This window comes from Meles meles, chromosome 1, assembly GCF_922984935.1.
Source record: "Meles meles chromosome 1, mMelMel3.1 paternal haplotype, whole genome shotgun sequence".
NCBI classification, from domain to species: Eukaryota; Metazoa; Chordata; class Mammalia; order Carnivora; family Mustelidae; genus Meles; species Meles meles.
In genome coordinates, this window is record NC_060066.1 from 4,556,134 (window position 1) to 4,573,982 (window position 17,849).

General features: G+C 54.3%; 1 protein-coding gene across 1 annotated transcript in view; it reads left to right on the top strand.

Moving 5' to 3' along the window:
* Positions 1 to 17,313, top strand: part of COL22A1 (collagen type XXII alpha 1 chain) — a 243,512-nt gene extending 226,199 nt beyond the window's left edge. The window contains exons 56-64 of the mRNA XM_045978553.1: positions 944 to 997; positions 2,481 to 2,552; positions 3,687 to 3,722; positions 6,273 to 6,317; positions 8,643 to 8,822; positions 9,993 to 10,059; positions 12,095 to 12,277; positions 13,880 to 13,957; positions 16,200 to 17,313. Coding sequence (XP_045834509.1) covers positions 944 to 997; positions 2,481 to 2,552; positions 3,687 to 3,722; positions 6,273 to 6,317; positions 8,643 to 8,822; positions 9,993 to 10,059; positions 12,095 to 12,277; positions 13,880 to 13,957; positions 16,200 to 16,387 — 903 coding nt within the window. The 3' untranslated portion in view covers positions 16,388 to 17,313. The remainder of the gene's footprint in view (positions 1 to 943; positions 998 to 2,480; positions 2,553 to 3,686; positions 3,723 to 6,272; positions 6,318 to 8,642; positions 8,823 to 9,992; positions 10,060 to 12,094; positions 12,278 to 13,879; positions 13,958 to 16,199) is intronic.
* The last annotated feature ends 536 nt before the right edge of the window (positions 17,314 to 17,849 follow it).

Consider the following 17,849-nt stretch of genomic DNA (forward strand, 5'->3'; position numbering starts at 1 on the left):
TTCTTATCTGTGTCATCATCTCCAAGTCTTCAGGATGAAGGTGCCCCTAGTGGAGGAGTAAAATGAAATCAGCATGGGGACAAGCATCCTAAGCTGAGAACAGCATTGTCAGATGTGAACACTGTTGTGTGTCTCCTTAAGATACAATGTTGAGGAGTTGAAGGATGTCCATCTGAGTTGAAGGATAAAGGATGGATGGGTGGATGAATGGATGGAGGAGTGGTTGGATGGATGGATGAGTGGATGGATGGATGGAGGAGTGGTTGTATGGATGGATGGGTGGGGGGATGGGTGGATGGATGGATGGGTGGGTAGGTGGGTGGTTGGATGGATGGGTGGATGGATGGATGAGTGAATGGATGGATGAGTGGGTGGATAGGTGGATGGAGGAGTGGATGGATGGACGGATGGACGGAGGAGTGGTTGGATGGATGGGTGGGTGGATGGATGAATGGATGGATGGATGGATGGATGGATGGATGGATGAGTGGATGGATAGGTGGATGGAGGAATGGTTGGATGGATGGATGGATGGGTGGGTGGATGGATGAATGGATGGATAGATGGATGAATGGATGGATGAGTGGATGGATAGGTGGATGGAGGAATGGTTGGATGGATGAGTGGATGAGGTCATGATTATTACCTATGCCTGTGCCCTGGACAACACTCACCAGGCTTATTACTTATCATGAACACAAACTCATTTATTTCCACAATATTATGAGTTAAGTGTTACAAGCTCCTTTTATAAGTTGAGAAACATCTTCTAAATAATGACATGGCTTACTGAGAGCCCTGCTGGCCTGAATGATAGCTGCAGATATGAAATCGGTCCTCTACATCCAGCAGTCACTCTCTTCTACTATCCTCCTCCTCGATGTCCTGGTATCCTGGTCCTCGAGAGTCCTGGCAGATGACTACTTGTTGTTTCTTCTACCAGGGTAAGAATGGATCACCGGGATCTCCAGGAGACCCTGGCCCTGCAGGAAGTCCTGTGAGTACCATCCCTGCTGTATGGTGGAATCAAGGCAGGCTTTGAAATGGGCATGCTGTCTTTTCATATCACAGATTGTGTGCTCTCTATGCTAGAAGCATCAAGGGGAAAATAAGGGGTTTGAAAGCTGGAAATAGGCTGGAGGCAAGAGGATAGGGATAAGGATGTCTTTCAAAGTCTGAAATGCATGCAATGACAGACAGGATCTCTGTTGTCTACTACCATAGCCACCCAAAGGTACAAAACCCACCAAGGACTAAAAAAAAAGTGTATAACAGGGTTGCACAGTAGACATTGCATATTTTTAGAGGACGGGCAGACAAGGGGACATCTCCAGCCGTTCCCATCTCAGACGAGAGGGTAAGTGTATAACATGGGAATGGTGTAGGACAGACTTGGCCAAGGAGGGTGTTCCTAGTGGCAGGAGGTGGGGGGTGGGGAGAGCAAGAAGGTACGATGGGTAGGATCTGTGGGTAGTAGAGAGAGGGTGGCATGAGTAATAAGAATCCAGGTCGCTGGATTTGGGATTAGGTCTGGTAGAGGGGGAACATCCTGGGGAAGGTGGTTCTCTGATGCTTCTGGGGTTGGGTGAGTCAGATCCTGTCCACAAGTTTCCTCGCCATCCAGGCTTCTTGTATGTTTATTTGCCAAAATTGACTATTCTGTTCAGAAGACCACCCTTCCTTGGGGTGTAGTGAGTTGAGCAACGATTGCACGAGGCATTGGGCAGAACACTTGGCAAGCCAACTGTCGTCATCGTGCAAATGAGGGCGATGACCCCATCCTGGTTGGCCAAGAACCTTCCTGGCTTTAGCACAGAAACTCCTGCATCCTGGGAAACCCATCCTTCCCAGGCAAACCGGGCATCTGGTCACCCAAGTGGAGATGCCTCTTTCTGTTAGACCAGGGATGGCTACACCAGTGGAGCTGAACTCCTTGGCCCATGTAATGATGTTTCTCAGAAGCTGTGGCGTGGGCCTGGTCACTGCTGATAAGACCGCACAGATGGGATGGGATAGGGCCATGAGCCTGGCTTCAAACCCCATGCAGAGCTGGCCCCAGAAGAGCTGAGTCACACATGCCCCGAAATGCTGGAATGAAGAGGGTCCCCAGAGCTGTTGCCAAAAAGCCATCCTACCAAACCATGAGCCTCACTGTGCTCTTGGGAATCAGTGTGCTACCTTGCTGGCAGGCTCCTTGGAGAGACCGCACACACGGCAGTGTTTCTGCTCAGTGTTTGTCCCATGTTGCTTCTGTTGCTTTGGCTGGAAAAGATGTTTCTAGTCTTGCTGCCAGCCCCACGGTGCTGTCAGAACTCACAGTAGCCACGCCTCTCCCTGACCCGCTGCCCTCCCAAACAGGAAAGGGATGTTCTCGCTATTGATGTCTCAGGTCTTCAGAGTACAGTGGGGTTACAAAGTTTCTGAGTCTCCTTGGGCCAGCCCTTGACCCTGAGGAATCAATGCCTGCTCTCCCTCTGCAGGGCCAGAAGGGCAACAAAGGAGACCATGGAAGCCCTGGACTCCCTGGCTTCCTGGGTCCCCGGGGGCCTCAGGTAAGCCGAGAACTCCCTGGGGGCCAAGATTCCTTGCTCTGCGGGGAGGTTCAAGGACAGTACGTTTCCCACCACTGCTCCCCTCGGGTCCCCCGGCTCAGGTGGTGTCACGAGGTGTGTGGTCACGCTGACGTGGAGGTTGGCAGGCAGGGCTGTGCACTGGCCGACATGGGAACTCAGGAGTGGGCTGCGCGGGATACTCCCCTCGATGCTCCCTAAGTGTGGGACCTTGGGCGAAGTCTCGTAGCCTTTGTGCCTGAGCTTTTGCCGTTATTCAAATGGGGATGTTAGAGCACACACCTCTGATCCTAGAACTTCAAGGACCCTTCAAAACCACTGTAATTGTGACCGAGTTTGGCTGCGGGGTCAGAACATGTGGGTGGGGTTTCCTGAGGCCACGTGGTCAGTCCACATTCTAGCTGCTGCTTGAGCCCAGGCCTCCTGCCTAGAATGTGGGATCCAGAGATCCTGCTGGGGAATCTTTGCTCAGGTTCTGGGCAGAGGGACGCTGAGGGACTCAAACATGTCCCCTGAGTTCTGGGTGCATTCTTCATGCCACAGTCCATACCGTGGGCTCCTAATCCAGGGATCACGGTGGTACATCCCATGCAAGACTAGGAAGCATACCCATGTTCCGTCCACCTCTTCCAGTTTAATTCTGACCCCCAAGGGTTCCCCCGCCACCCAGCCAGCCCAGCCGCTCCAGCTGGCCACCTGTTATAAGGAAGGTGTCCACGGTCCCAGAGCCGGTGGCTGCAGCAGTCAGGGTTTGAACCTGGACAGGCAAGCTCCAGGCCCAGTGTCCCCGGCATCTTGTTTCACACTCAGAGCCTGCTTCTTGGGAGGACCCCCCCACACACACACAACGCAACGAGACGCTCTTGAAAGCCAGGGTCCCAGAGACCCTCATGGCGGAGTCCAGCTGTCCCGGTGAAGGGAAGCCCAGAACCAGCGGCTCCCCCGCCCACTCTGGGGCCGTTTTTGGCCGCCTGCTGCCCAGGCTGACTAGGGAAGCCTGTCTGCGATGTCCTTGGTTGGCCAGACCATCGATTGTCGTCTTTGCTGGAGCATGACTTGAGTGGGAGTGTCTTGGCGACGACGAGCTGGTACCTGACACTTGGTTCTCTCTCGTAGGGAGAGCCGGGAGAGAAGGGCATCCCAGGCAAGGAGGCAAGTATGGCACGGTCTCTTCCCCTCGGCCGCCCTTTCCTGTGGGGGACGCGGGAGTGGGCGCTGACCGGCACGGGCTTGGCCGGGCCCCGCCCTCGCTTCAGTGTGCTGCTGTCACTATGAAGGTCCTGTCTAGTTTCACACAGGGACCCGCAGATGAGACAGCTGGTCCCGGGCACCATCGTGACAGCCTGTCACTTACCTGCTCTGGGTCCAGTCCTTCAACAAGTCCTGTCAGTGGCCTGTCCAAAGTGTGTCCACTCTGTCTGGCTGTCTCCTGTGAGGGCCCCGATCCAGGCTGCCATTGTCTGACTTCTGCACGATGGCTGTGACCACCCACAGGTCCCTGTGTCCTACCTCTTCCTGTCCCCACAGTCCTTGCCTGCCTGCAGCTGCTTGCAGAGCACACACGAGGTCATGCTGCTTCCCAGGCCAGCCTCCCCTCCGTCCTCCCGTGCCCCAGCAGGAGTCCAGATGCCCTGGCCGTGCCAGCGTCCTTCAGCCTCTGAGCTCCAAGCGCTCTGGCCCTCTTGCCGAACATGCCAAGAACTCCCATACTCACCAGGGCGCTTTTCCACAATCCCTCCCACCTCTCCCCACCCCTTTGTGCACCTGGCCCTACTCATCCTGAGGTCTGTGCCAAAAAGTCGCCTCCGTCGACTTTCCTTCACGACCGGAAACGAAGCGGTGCCCCAGTGTGCAGTGTCCCCGCACCCCGCCCTGCTGGTCAGAGCCCCAGAGCCCAGCGCAGAGCAGGTGGCAGAAACAGTTGATGCGAAACAAAAGACTGAGCGGACGCGGAGAAAACGATGCTCTAGTTAACCACCTTGTCCGCTGCCAGGCCTGCACGCCCCCTGCGAGAGGAAGACCCCTTCTCACTCTGTGCCTTCGGGTTACTTTCTCAGCTCGCGGAGGGCGGCTGGTGACTCAGTGAGAGCCAGATCCAAAGGTCCTGCGTTTGCAAAGTGTTTGCCCCCCGCCCAGCCAGGCTTTCCACTCACGGGGCAGATCGCTGGCTCACTCACTGGTACCTCCCTCCTCCCGCTCCCTGGATTGAGGAGAGGGGAGATCCCACCAGCTCCCCACTGTCTAGGAGCAGACCCTGACTTCCGCCCCGAGCTGACCCACAGTGTCCCCTGTGGGAGCTCCTGCCTCCTTCTGCCCCTTGCACACCACGGCCCCTGGCCCCGTCTCTGTGCCTCCCGACACACAGTATGCACTTTCTCCCGGGTCTCCCGAAACACCTTGTCGTGCTTCTATTAGAGACATAAAAGGGTCTGGCCTGTCTGTAAGAATCAGCTGGGCCCACCTCTTGCTCGTGGGCTGTGGGCTGTGAACCCCGTGATCACAGGGGCTAGGAGTGGCCCCTGAGTGAGGGGGTGCGGCGAATGGAGTCGGGGCTCCCTGTATCAAGCCCCACAGTTTGTCTTCTTGAACCGAGTGCATGGTGGGGCTCGGGTGGACACAGCAGAGTCCAGGGGTGGGTGAGCACAGGACCTGCCTTCCAGGTGCTTATTGTGCAAGGGGAAACACCCCTGCCATCTCGTCCAGGGACAACGGGAGTTACAGGTCAGCTGGTGGCCCAGGAACCCATGAGGAGGGCAGACACTGGCCAGAGGGCTTAACCAAAGCTCTGCAAAGGGAGATGGGGCTCGGGGGTCGGGGGCAAAGTGGGGTAGAGCAAGGTTCAGCTGGGGAGGGTCGCAGAAGGAAAGAGGGAGTACCCTAGCAGTGGGAGCTACAGGGCTGTGTCCCCCAGCCCCAAAGTGACTGCCCACCTAGTTTCTAGGAGCTGGTAGTCAGGGAGGGTTTCCTGGAGGGGAGGCTTGAAGGGCAGGCGGGATTGATTGCAGACAGAAGGACAGTGATTAGTTGGCTTGACTGCCACGCAATTACCCTGGACTGGGTGGTGAGAAACAGACATTTCCCATGGTTCCGGGGGCTGGGAAGTCCAAGGTTGAGGCATCTGCAAACGGTATGCCATCCTTCCCTAACTAGGCTAGCCGGCCCCCTGGTCTCGATGCCTGTCTCCCTGTGTCCATCACGGGGCCCCCCTCAGGACCTTATCTACTCCTGAGTACCTCCTGAAGACCCCATCTGCTACTTTGTAGGCACCCTGGGGGTTCTGGCTTCACCATATACATTTGGGAGGCAAAGACATTCCGTGCAGGACAGCGAGGAGCGTGCTGCAGGCGGTGGGAAGGCGGGCAGCAGAGGCCAGGAGGGGCAGCAGTCATGGAGGTCCTTCCGGTCAGTGGGAGGAGAGGTAGCCCAGGCCACAGGGGCTATCGTGGGCCCCATCGAGGTCCATGCCCTGTGGGGTCTCCTGAGTGTGTTTGGCGAGAGGGATCCATCCTGGAAAAGGCAGAGGAGGAATCCTGAAAGGGCTGGTGCCATCAGTCCAGGTTCACAGTGGAGGAAGGATGTGAGGTCTGCCGTGTCTGGACAGACAGAGGGGGGGTCCAGGAAGGGAGGGGGCTGATTTCCTGGCACACAGGGTTGCAGATTGATGGCCCTGGTTCCATGACCATCCTCCTTTGACCTTTGCAGGGCACGCCTGGGAAACCCGGAGAGCCAGGCCCCAAAGGAGACAGGGTAAGTGGGGAGGTAGTTACGGAATGTGACCTTTGCGGGGGGCTCTGTCTCTGGCGGTCAGCGAGCCACAGCCAAGCCCAGAGAACTTGCGAGTCTGCTGCTCCCTGGAAAATCATTAGCCCACGAAGGGATGGTTGTAGTGAATGTTGTTATTTTCCCTTTTTTTTTTTGGTTGTTATTTTAAGGAGTAACATCATTGCAATTACAAATTCCAAGGCGAGCGTTCTGAGACTTGGGACAGATTTCCCTCTCTCCCTGTACAAGCGCCTGGGCATGACGTGCTCAGCTCCCAAAATGCCAGTTTGCCAGGAGCCAGATTTGTCGCTGGAGGTGACAAGGGAACAGATTTTTCCCATAATGAGTCGCCTTGGCGCCACACTCAGGAAGCCTTTCTTTACATTTCATTCCTCCAAAAAACAACAGGGGGAGGTTTTTTTTTTTTTGGTTTGGGGATTTTTTTCCTCCCCCAGAAATGCCAGTGGGGGGAGGGAGTGTCCTCCAACACTTGTGCCAGCTGCAGCTCCCTACAGAGGAATTAAACCTCTCCTCGGCCCACGCCCCTCCGTTCCGTCAGCAGTCCTCTGTCACACTGTTGCACCCTGTGAAGGTCACCGCCACCACTCCCCTCCACCCCTGGCTTGTTTTCGTGGTCCTGCGGAGAATTTATCTCGGCTTTCTTTGCAAGTTGGATGGGGAGGAGCTGGGTTTCTCTTGCAGGCCAGAGGAGACAGAGCGTTGGAAGCAGAGTGTCAGAGACTGTCACCCCTCTGGATCCTCCTTCCTTCCCAGTGACTTGATGCCTCTGCACTCTGGCTCTTGGTTCCAGAGGGTAGAGACGGGGAAGGGGGGTGTGGCTGAGAAGGCATCGAGGGTCCCCCACAGCAGTGCTATGCGGGTGACCCTGGGAGCTCTGGCTGGCAGCCGGGGAGTTCAGACCAGAAATAAGAATCTCTGCTCTAATACCTAATCAATAAGCGGAGAATCACCCTCTCCTTGTTAAGTGGTTTCGTGGAACGCTGCCAGGGAGCTGACAGCTCTTCATTCCTTCACACTCCTGGGAACGTTGAAGTCTGGGACGAGTCCTCCCCCTGCAAAGTGATATTGAGACATTTAATGAATAGGAAGTTCTGTCCCGCAGCTATGATAGGGCCTTGGACTTGGGGAGCACAGAGCACCAGGACCATCACCGACCCCTGATCACTGAGACGACAAAGGTCCCGTGAAACGCATCACATCTGAGAAATTTAAGTCAGGACTGTCCCTCAGATCTGGCTAAATTCATTTTTAAAATTCACTGTCCTTTATTTATCGTTGAAAAGCAATACAGACCTGCAGTTAACCATTGCACTTTGCAAAAAAGCGGATGCAATGGAAAAGCAGAAGTTCCTCTACCTTGGTGCCCATCGTGGCCCCCGTCCCCTTCCCAGAGTCCCCCTCAGGACGTTTTCCTTCGTCCTCCAGAGTCTGTGAACACAGAACCGTGCAGGTGCCCGTGTTATAAATCTGCATTTGCCTTTTGTTAAAGCCCCAGGGCATATCAGACCTTGTCTGTTATTTGTTTCTCCTTGATAGGTTGGTCATAGTTTCATGCCTGCGGTCTTCCCTGTCCTTGGCCCTGGGCCACGTCCCTGGCCATGCCCCATTTCCAGCTACCATCTTGCTTCCCCTCTCGTTTCCCCCTGCTGCTGCCTGCTTACACCTGAGCTCACCAGTGTGGCCACCTGTTTTGGACCCACCCACAACCAAGTCTTGCTGGTCACACCCACAGTAGTGCATCGGGCAGAGGACTGGATGGTCCGTTGGTCATCATGGTTAACAAATCATTGATCCAGGTCTTCAGAGTCTGGGTCAGAGATGGGGAGAAGAGAGTCCTGGTCAGTGTCATCCCACGTGAGCCCACTAAAACCAGAGTAAGGAGCAAGAGGTCTCCTTTAAGTGGGGGAGCCTCTGTCGAAAGAGTAGCCCTGTCCGTCCAGCTGCCAGAGCAGACTGGAGGAGGGCCGCGCGGCAGTCAGGCTCAGCAGCCGGCCTTCTCGAGGTGCACACCTGAAGCCACACAAACTGGGATTGGAAATCAGACTTCCCATCTTGTCCTCTGCAGACTACCTGTGTGACGGTGGCAGGTGGCTTTGTGTCCGGAGCCTGTGTCCTCCGCTGTCTTGGCTCAGAGACACAGGCTTGCCAGGACTGAGGTCTCCCGTCCAGGGCTCCAGGGGAGAGGACCCGGGGGCCAGGGGGGCGTGCACAGCCGCAGCAGGCCTGTCTGCCCTAGGAGCTCCTGCCGGTGCCCTGCTCACTGACGTGCTGCTGCTTCCCCTCCTTTAGGGAGATCCCGGGAACAGAGGTGACAAAGGACCTCCTGGTGGGAAAGGCCAGCCTGGGGACCCTGGAATCCCTGGTCACAAAGGCCACACGGGCTTGATGGGTCCCCAAGGACCACCTGGGGAGAATGGACTGGCCGGGCCCCCGGGGCCTCCGGGCCAGCCAGGATTTCCAGGACTGCGGGTAAGGATGCTGGTATTCCTCAGACCTGCGGGGAGGGGCATGAAAGGACAGGCTTGTTTAGTGGTTTTTTTCTCAAAGCATAGTTTATTCTAGTGGCAGAACCCTTGTTTTCCACAAACCTGTAACATGGGCACACACTGGAGAGCAAAGCAGAGCCACCTGGGGTGGAAGTGGTTGGGTTCTGGGGCCATGTGAGCTCCCCTTCCCCTCTCAGCAGCCCTGTGGTCCCCCGGGGGCCCTCCTGTCCCCAGAGCACAGGTCTGGGTGACTTCCAGTGTCCTTGGCAGCTCTGAGGCCCTACAGTTCTGTCACTTTCGGGAACCAGGCTCTCAGCCGAGACCAGGAGGGGGAACCACGGGATGCAGGACGCGTCCATGGCCCCGTGGGTCCTTGCTGAGTTCTCCTAGTCCTGCTGCTGTGGGTAGCAATGGAAGTTCTGGGATGAGCATGGAAAATGGACCAGAAAGAGGTTGGGGGGACAGAAGAAGGACCGGGAATCCATGTCCTTCTCATGCTGGGCGCTGTCCCTGGTGCTGGGGCTGCAGACAGGAGCCCAGGGAGAACCTCACCCTTGAGGGTGGGGACACTGCCCAGAAGGAGTCAGGCAAGAGGGAGGGGTCTGGCCAAGGTGGCGTGAGGGCTGCTCTCACAGATTCCTCTAAGAATCCCATGTCACCCTGTGAGCCTGGAGACAGCACACAGACTCACCAGCATCTATGAATCAGGCACCAGGCAGGTCAGGCACTTGGGTAAGGCCAAGGTGAACGGAGCAAGGAAAAGCAGACCCGGGGAGCTAGGGTGGCCAAGCGGCTGGTCAGGGAAATCAAAGACAATTCTATGGAGGAGGCAGCCCGTGAGCAGCCCCGGAAGTGGGCCGGAACATTGGCAGGGAGAGATGTAGGGCTAGACCTCTCCGGTCAGCGCTGGGGAAATGGCTTCTGCGGGAAGAAGCTGCAGTTAAGAAGCGGGAAGGGCGTGGAGAGGGTGGCTGCAGAGGGCTCCGGTCACCGAGTCCAGTAGGAGGATGCCACCTGCATGACCAAGGCAAAGGGAGGAGGTTCAGGGTGTGATAAGGATCGGACCAGGACAATGTGCTACATGTTGCCTGTGCCCCTCCTGGTTTCCGGAGCTGTCAGGGAGGTAAGTTATTCCACTTTCCCTCCCTTGCAGGGGGAGTCCCCCTCCATGGACGCTCTGCGGCGGCTCATCCAAGAAGAACTCGAGAAACAGCTGGAAAGTGAGTAGCTGGGCTTGACCACAGCCGGGCACATAAAGGTGTCTTGAGAGCCTGCGAAGCAGTCCCTTCTGCACCATATAGTACTGCCCCAGCCCAGTTTGGAAAAGGATCGCGGAGAGCAGCTCACGTGTAGAAACCATGCAGAACCATGATGAACATCGGGCAGGCTCGAGACACACAGACCCCCTCCAGAGCATGTCTTTACCTGCGCCGGAATGCCTCCCATCCCCAGAAACAGCTCTGCAACCATCGGTCATTTATCCTGTGCCCTCAGGCCCAAGGGGAGCAGAGATAAATAGTGCTTTCATGGACCTCGCTTCTTTTGAATCGAACTGTACTGGTTTATTGTTAAATCCCACAGTCTTACATGAGCCATACATAGCAGATGCTTGGGGAGGAAGTGAGGTCGGAAGTTAGTAGTAACGGCAGCATGTGGGGAGGGCTGTAGGTCACGTGGTTTCCTAAGCACTCACGGGGGGCCCTTGGAAGGCTCCCAAAGAGCGGGAGGCATGTTTGAATGTTAGGAGAAGAAATGCCCTGTGATTTACTGGAAGGGGAGGATCTGATTGGTACCCGAGCAGGATCTGTGTGTCGGCTGCAATGCCTCCCCTCACCCACCACCTTCTCCGAGGGGGAGCTGTCCCCACTTTCCTCTGTGCTGGAAGCTGTTAGGGGTGGAAAGTCATGGACAGTCCATGACAGGGAACGTCAGGCATCCAGAACTCTTCCAGGACCCAGGTGGTGGACCGAACGGGAGGGAGCCTTCACTCATAGGCTCATTTCTCATGCAGTTCTCTGCACCCACTGTGTGTCAGACCGTGATTTGGGTCTGGGGACACAGTGTTGGACAAGAGGCCCCCATCCCAGCCCTCTTAGGCTGTCCAGGTGAGAATGGTCCCTCTCCACACACAGGAGAGTCCGAGATCATTACCTGGGACAGGTAGCAGGGGCCGTGGGTGGAAGAAAGGAAAGAAACCACAGGCAGGATTGGCAGTTGTCACTGGGCAGGTGGTGTCCCGAGGTCTCCCCCGTGGGAGCTCTGCTTTCTGAGTCTCAAGTTTACCAGGGACAGAAGTGGCTTCTGCCCTTGGGGAGTTTCCAACCCCAGAGCAGAGACAAGACGCGTTTTGAAAAAAGTTCAGATGGAGCATCTGCTGGGCGGAGCCCTTTCTCCCAAATAGCGTTTCGAGGAGAAAGCGCCAGTTCTACTTTAAAGATGCGGAAATCAGGGCTCAGAGAAGTGAACGCATTCACTCAGGTGTCTGTACCCCCCTACCGTCTCGTGCAGGAAGACAGGAGGACAGTGCTCGTGGGAAGCCCATCCCCAGGGCACTCAGAAGACCCTGACTCCTCTGTGTTGGTTTTACCACCAAAACGCCAGGGCCTTGGGCGTGCCCCCCAGCCTCTCTGGGCTGGGTCAGCCACCCGCAGGAAGAAGAGCTTGCTCTGATTTCATGTGACGGTCTCTCGGGGGCCATCATATGCGCACAGTGTCCCCAGTGCCATGGAAAGTCATTGGACCTCTGGGGTTTTAGCCAGTTCTGTAGTCTTCCCGTTTTAGACATGTAAGGCTCCTCGACGACGTCATATCCAGCCCTGCGGTGTACAGATGAGAAAGTGGCTCTCCACGGCTCTGTGAGCCCCTGGGTCTCAGCCCCACATGTCCTTTCCCCAGTGAACAATTACTGTAACTTCTCCTTCTGTTCCCGCCGCCAGTCACGCTGGGGTTGGTGCCATCGGTGACACCAGCGTCCCCCGAGCACAGTCTTCGTGTCTCATCTCGCCTGCGTGTCCTCGCGCCTGCCAGGCAATTCCATGGCCTCCATGCTGCAGACAAGGGCATGAAGGCTCAGGGAGGTCAGCAGCTCGCCGGAGGCTGCCCTGGGACAGGCGAGCTGGCTGTGCTGTGGGGGTGATCTTGCTGGTGATCTACGCTGCTTATGGTCTCCCGAGTTCTGTGCTGCACAGTGAGTTCCCGCCCGTCTCCTGTCCGTCACCCTCCTTCATGAGCATCTCTGTTTTCCCTCTTCTGCAGCCAGACTCGCCTACCTCCTGGCCCAGAGGCCACCAGCACACGTGAAATCATCTCAAGGCAGACCAGGGCCCCCGGGGCCTCCTGGAAAAGATGGGCTTCCAGGCCAGGCGGGCCCCATGGGGGAGCCAGGACGGCCTGGGCAGGGGGGTCTGGAAGGACCTTCTGGACCCATGGGTCCCAAAGGTGAGTGGGGACCTAGAGGAGATGTGCTTGGCACGGAGGAGGGCTGGAAGCAACCACTCTCCAGCTGTATGTGCGTAATTGGTCCCACTCTCCTCCCTCCAGCTTGGTAACATTCTGCGTTTGGCATCATGTAATGTTTTCATATGTACAGGAGGATTTCATACTTGACATTTTTGTAAAAATATGCTTCTGCCAGGAGAGCGAACCAGCTCCCTCCCACTTCCCAGTTCTCTCCTAGAGCAGGGGCGACACAAAATGCCCTCTTTCCCCATCTGAGATTAGAGCTGGCTGAGGAGTGGGGTGTGCCGTCTCGGGGCACATGGGCCTTTGGACACCCGCTTAAGGATTGAACACAGTGGTTTCAATCCTCAGTGTGGCTAATCCACAGTGTGGCTAAAAGGGCTGCTACTGCTCCAGCTCTCACATAATGTCTCACCTGGACGTGGGCCCTCTGGGCAACAGCAGGGCCATCACTGGGGTGTATTGACATGAATGTTCCTAACACCCTCCTCTTTCCACTTGCTGCTTCCTTACTAGTTCTTCATTCATTCATTCATTCATTCATTCCCTGTAATATTTCTCCTACTAAAAATTCTTTTTCTTGAATTTGTGCTCAAGTCCCATCTCTTTCGGTTCATGAAACAAAACACATGATGTAGATATCAACAAGAAAGCATAAAGCGTAGGAAACCTGAGACTCAGACAGAACTGACCCGCTGTGGCAGTTACAGCAAGAAATGAAGATGGTCTAAAGTCTCCACGAACTAGCAAAATTTCCATTTAGGTCACAAAAAAATATATGTTGCATAAAGGAGATTTCTGGAAACAACATGGAAAAAAAATGAATGATGAAAAAAATTTGAGACAGTTTAATCCAATCTGTATGGTACTAACTCAAATATAGTCTTGAGTTTCCTCGTAACTCACCCTCGTTACTCACCCTTGTTGTGCTTTGAATAAGAATGTTCTTGGTGCCCTGTTTCATCTCTTCCCGGATATGAGGCTACCTGAGGGCAGACGGGCAGTTGTCTGTGCCAGTAGGATCTGGAGTGTTGAGTTTGTTTACTGTTATCACCCAGTTCCTACAAGTTCCGGTGAAATGCTGAGGGCAGAACACGGGAAGTGTAGGCAAGCATGAGTGGATATGGGGGGACGTGTGTGTGTGTGGGGGGGGAGTGTGTGGCCACAGGGATGCGTGTGAGTGTGCACGGGCGAGAGTTTGTGGCTGTGTGCATCTGTGTGCCCGTGTTTGAGCGTGTCTGTGTATATGAGTGTGCATATGTATTTGCTAACATAGGTGTAAGTGTGCATTTTTGTGCACATCATTGTGCTGATATGGGCTCGCACCAATGTTGTGTCGCTGAGCGTGCATTTGGAAGGTGCTCACAGGTGTGTGTCTGGATTGAGTGCATGCCCGAGTGTGAGCGTATGTCAACGAGCAGGACTTTGAGTCCCAGTGTGAGGATGTGTGAGCCCGGCTGGGCAGGTGGAAAGCTACAGGGCCCCGCGCTGCCCCTGCCCCTGCCCCTGCTCCCTGGGCTCCTCCCTGCCTCTGCCCTCAGCCTGTGTCCCTCCCATCAGAGGTGCACATCTCTCTCACAGGTGAACGAGGAGCCAAAGGGGACCCAGGTGCACCTGGAGTTGGCCTCCGAGGCGAGATGGGCCCACCCGGCATCCCAGGTAGGGAGAGTGTCCGGAGTCTCGGGGTGGGTGGCCCTCTGCCATGGAGTGATGCATCGCAGCGCCCCGGGGAAAGCTAGGAAGCAAGGCCGGGTTTATCTGAGAGAAGAGACACTCACGGATTTGTTTTTATCAAATCTTTCTGAAGCGCCGGCTTCTTGACGTACTCAGCCAAGTGTCATGTAGTCCATGAGTTGTTGAGGTTTATCCTGTGCAAAGGTCCTGAGGAAAATGGACTTGTGGTTAAATAAGACTGGGGGACTGTATGTCCCTTGACTCCTTCCCAGGGCTCGTGGATTCACCTACACACTGCCTCATGGAACAAATGAGGTTTATTTTGTTTATGGCGACGTTTTCTCAGCTCACCTGAACGTGCAGTCTTCTCCACCACGCACATGTTGACGCCCCATTACCGTTTCTCAGCATGTACACTGGGGCGTGCTGGCCAGGTGGCAGGGGGTGGTGAGGGCTCCCTGGGACGTGGGGCTTGGCGTTTGACAACCCGGACAAGGTGGGCACGTGGAAACACCTCTGGGGCACGGCGACGTGATGGCCCAGGAAGGGGTACGAGTAGAAAGAGGAGGAAATTAGACTGATTTATTATGACCAAATTCCACCACACTGAAGTTCCTCTTTTTATTTAGTTCTAGTTTATATGATCACTTGAGGTCATTTCCGAATATGAGACCTATAGGTCCTTCTAATTTTAGTATGTATAACTTCTTGATTTTCCAAATTTCCTGCACGAGATGTGTGTTGCTACTCTCATTAGAGAAGTCAACCAAAAATACACATTCAGTGTTTATTTTTAACAACTTGCCTACTTTCCAATAGCTTCTAATATTAAGACTACTTTCCATTCTTTTATTTTTTATTTTTTAAAGATTTTATTTTTAAGTAATCTCTGCATCCAACGTGGGACTCTAAACTATAACCCCAAGATCATGACTCATGTGCTCCCCCTGACTGAGCCAGCCAGGTGCCCCAAGAATATTTCTTTTTTTTAATTTTTTATTTTTTTTAAGATTTTTTGTTTATTTATTTGACAGAGAGAGATCACAAGCAGGCACAGAGGCAGGCAGAGAGAGAGGGAAGAAGCAGGCTCCCCGCCAAGCAGAGAGCCCGATGTGGGGCTCGATCCCAGGACCCCAGGATCATGACCCAAGCCGAAGGCAGAGGCTTAACCCACTGAGCCACTCAGGTGCCCCAAGAATATTTCTTAAATAAGGCAATTCCAAAAAAAGATTAAGAAGCAGAAGAGAAACCGTTTCAGAAAAGGAAATTGTCTGAGCATGAGGTTGGGAGAATGACTGTTCTTCAGTGACTCTCCCGGAAGGAGTCAGTGACACGGCCGGTCTCAGGCTTGATCGAGGCAAGACCGTAGATTGAATAATGACTACCAAAGCACTCGTGAATTTTAGAGTTCATGAAATGTCTAAAGATCTTTTTAAGGGGGAATATATACCTTTTGTTTGTTTCTTTTATAGGGAGACTCAGTTTTTCTAACATGGAGACTTAAGGGTAATAGGGTTAGCCATACACTTAGCAATGAGCTTCCCAGTGGCCAAAGCAAACAGGGATATAGATTGATTATATGGGACCGAATGATGTTTAATAAATGAAGAAATAGAAGTTTGTCTATAGGTAATATCTCTGAGTCTAAATTTTGGCTTATCTATCTGTCAGTTACTTACATCCTATTTTACTGTCTTGGACCATGAATCACAGAAGAGGTGAATGTGGTCCAAGTACGTAGTTCACTTTTAGCATACAGACACCGGCTTCGGACCTGCAGAATATTTGGGACAAGTTGGATATTGGGGAATAGAACATCATCAGGCATCGCTAATGACACGTGGATTGCGGCTGACTGTTAATGTGTGCACTTGGTCCCCGCCCCCGCCCCCGCAATTCAGCTGCGTCTCCTAGAACCACGGGAGAACACAGAAGGCCGTGTTGCTCACCTGCCCCATATCCCTGCCCTCCACCTGCCCTTGTTGTTTTCTCTCCAGGGCCACCCTGATTGCTGCCCCACTCCAAACAGTGAAGGCATCCCCCGTGCCCGTGTGGCCCACTGGGATCGCCCCAGGCAGAATTCCTAGCCCATGGGGCATCTTCTCTGAGGGCCTTTGTAGTCCTGAGCTCATGCTGGCTGGAAACAATGCGACCAGGGCTTGTCTGCCCCAGAAGGATCCTAAACACCTTCTGTTGTGTTTTGTTTTTTTGTTTCTTCTTGGACCAGGTCAACCTGGGGAACCTGGCTATGCGAAGGATGGTCTCCCCGGGGCTCCCGGCCCTCAAGGGGAGACAGGACCAGTGGGACACCCCGGCCCCCCAGGCCCACCAGGGCCCCCTGGCCAGTGTGACCCCTCCCAGTGTGTCTACTTCGCCAGCCTCGCTGCCCGGCCTGCTAACGTGAAGGGCCCCTAGAAGATTCCAGAATGCCAGGAGGCGGTGGTGGATTTCTGAAACTTGAACTCAGAGCCTGATAAGAAGCCAGAGGTCTTGAAACATTACAGCCACATGTCTTTTTTCTTGATTTTATCATTTGTTTTTGTCTTATTTTCTTGAGAGACCTCAACATTATTAAAACCAACAGATGCTGCCGGTCGGTCAGATTATTATTAATATTATTCTTATTGTTTATTATTATTATTGTTATTATTATTATTATTTCATATAATAATGCTCCGCAAGTTTTCTCCTCTCCTCCGAAGCTGGGAGAACTTGATCACGGGGCACTGGGTTGTTTCTTGGTTCTTCTGACAGCCCCCATGTGGCACAGAACTGCCCATTCTAAGGAAAATTATGGTGCTATAAAACGCCGACCAGACACTCGCCAGATTTACCTCTTTCCTCAAAAGGAAATGGAGAAAATGAGGCAGAGGGCTTTTATTCTTGGTCATGCCCAGAGGTCGCCACTTCCCAGGAGGGACGCATGAAGCGGGAAGAGAAGGAACGTGCAGACATAGAGAACGTCCTGGCTGCCTGGTGGGAAGCGCAGGGGAGCCCAGAATCGGTGTCCAGGAGCCGACTCAGCCACCACCTCACTGCTTCAGGCTCTTGGAGGCAAAATCATGGCACTCGAGGTGGCCAGGCCTCCTGGCGTCCTGTGTCTCGCCAAAGACAGAGAAGTGGGCGTGGAGGAGGCGTGTTCATCAGCTTTCCGAGACACAGATGAGACTCCTTCAAGCTCCCCACCAGCGGTCTCCCTTTCATTGTGAAATAAGGGGATCCAGTGACCACTGCCGTGTTTTCCTGAGGCTGGGTCTTTGGCCAAGGTACTGGCCAGAGCTGGGAGGTCAGTGCCTCCAGGGCCTACCTTGGAAATAAGGTGCGCTGAGTGTTCGTGTGTACCTGACACGCCCCCAGGAACAGGTGCTCAATAAATCTGAGTTTCTCCTCAGTTCACAAGATGATTCCTTTCTTTTTATCTCTTTCTATTTTTCTTTAAAGACTTTATTTGTTTATTTGAGAGAGAGAGAGCACGGGCTGGGGGAAGGGGCAGAGGTGAGGAGAAGCAGGTTCCCCACTGAGCAGGGAGCCCGATGCGGGGCTCCATCCCAGGACCCGGGGATCATGACCTGAGCCGAAGGCAGATGCATAACCGACTGAGCCCCCCCCCAGGCACCCCTGACGATTCCTTTCTTACCTCCGGCATCCAACTGTGTGTGAACCCTTTAAGGTCTGGGATGAGTCATTTTCCTTTGGAGCCTAGAGCCGCAGTTTCAGGCCCCACTGAGGACACGAGGGTGAGTGTGCATTCTCCTGCCCTCCTCTGGGACAGCTCTGTCTTCTACATTTTGGCAGAAGCCATTTCCATGTGCACATCCATGCAGGGTCATGGTGGGGATGGACTGTAGCAAGGGTAAGGTTGGCTACAGCAAGACTG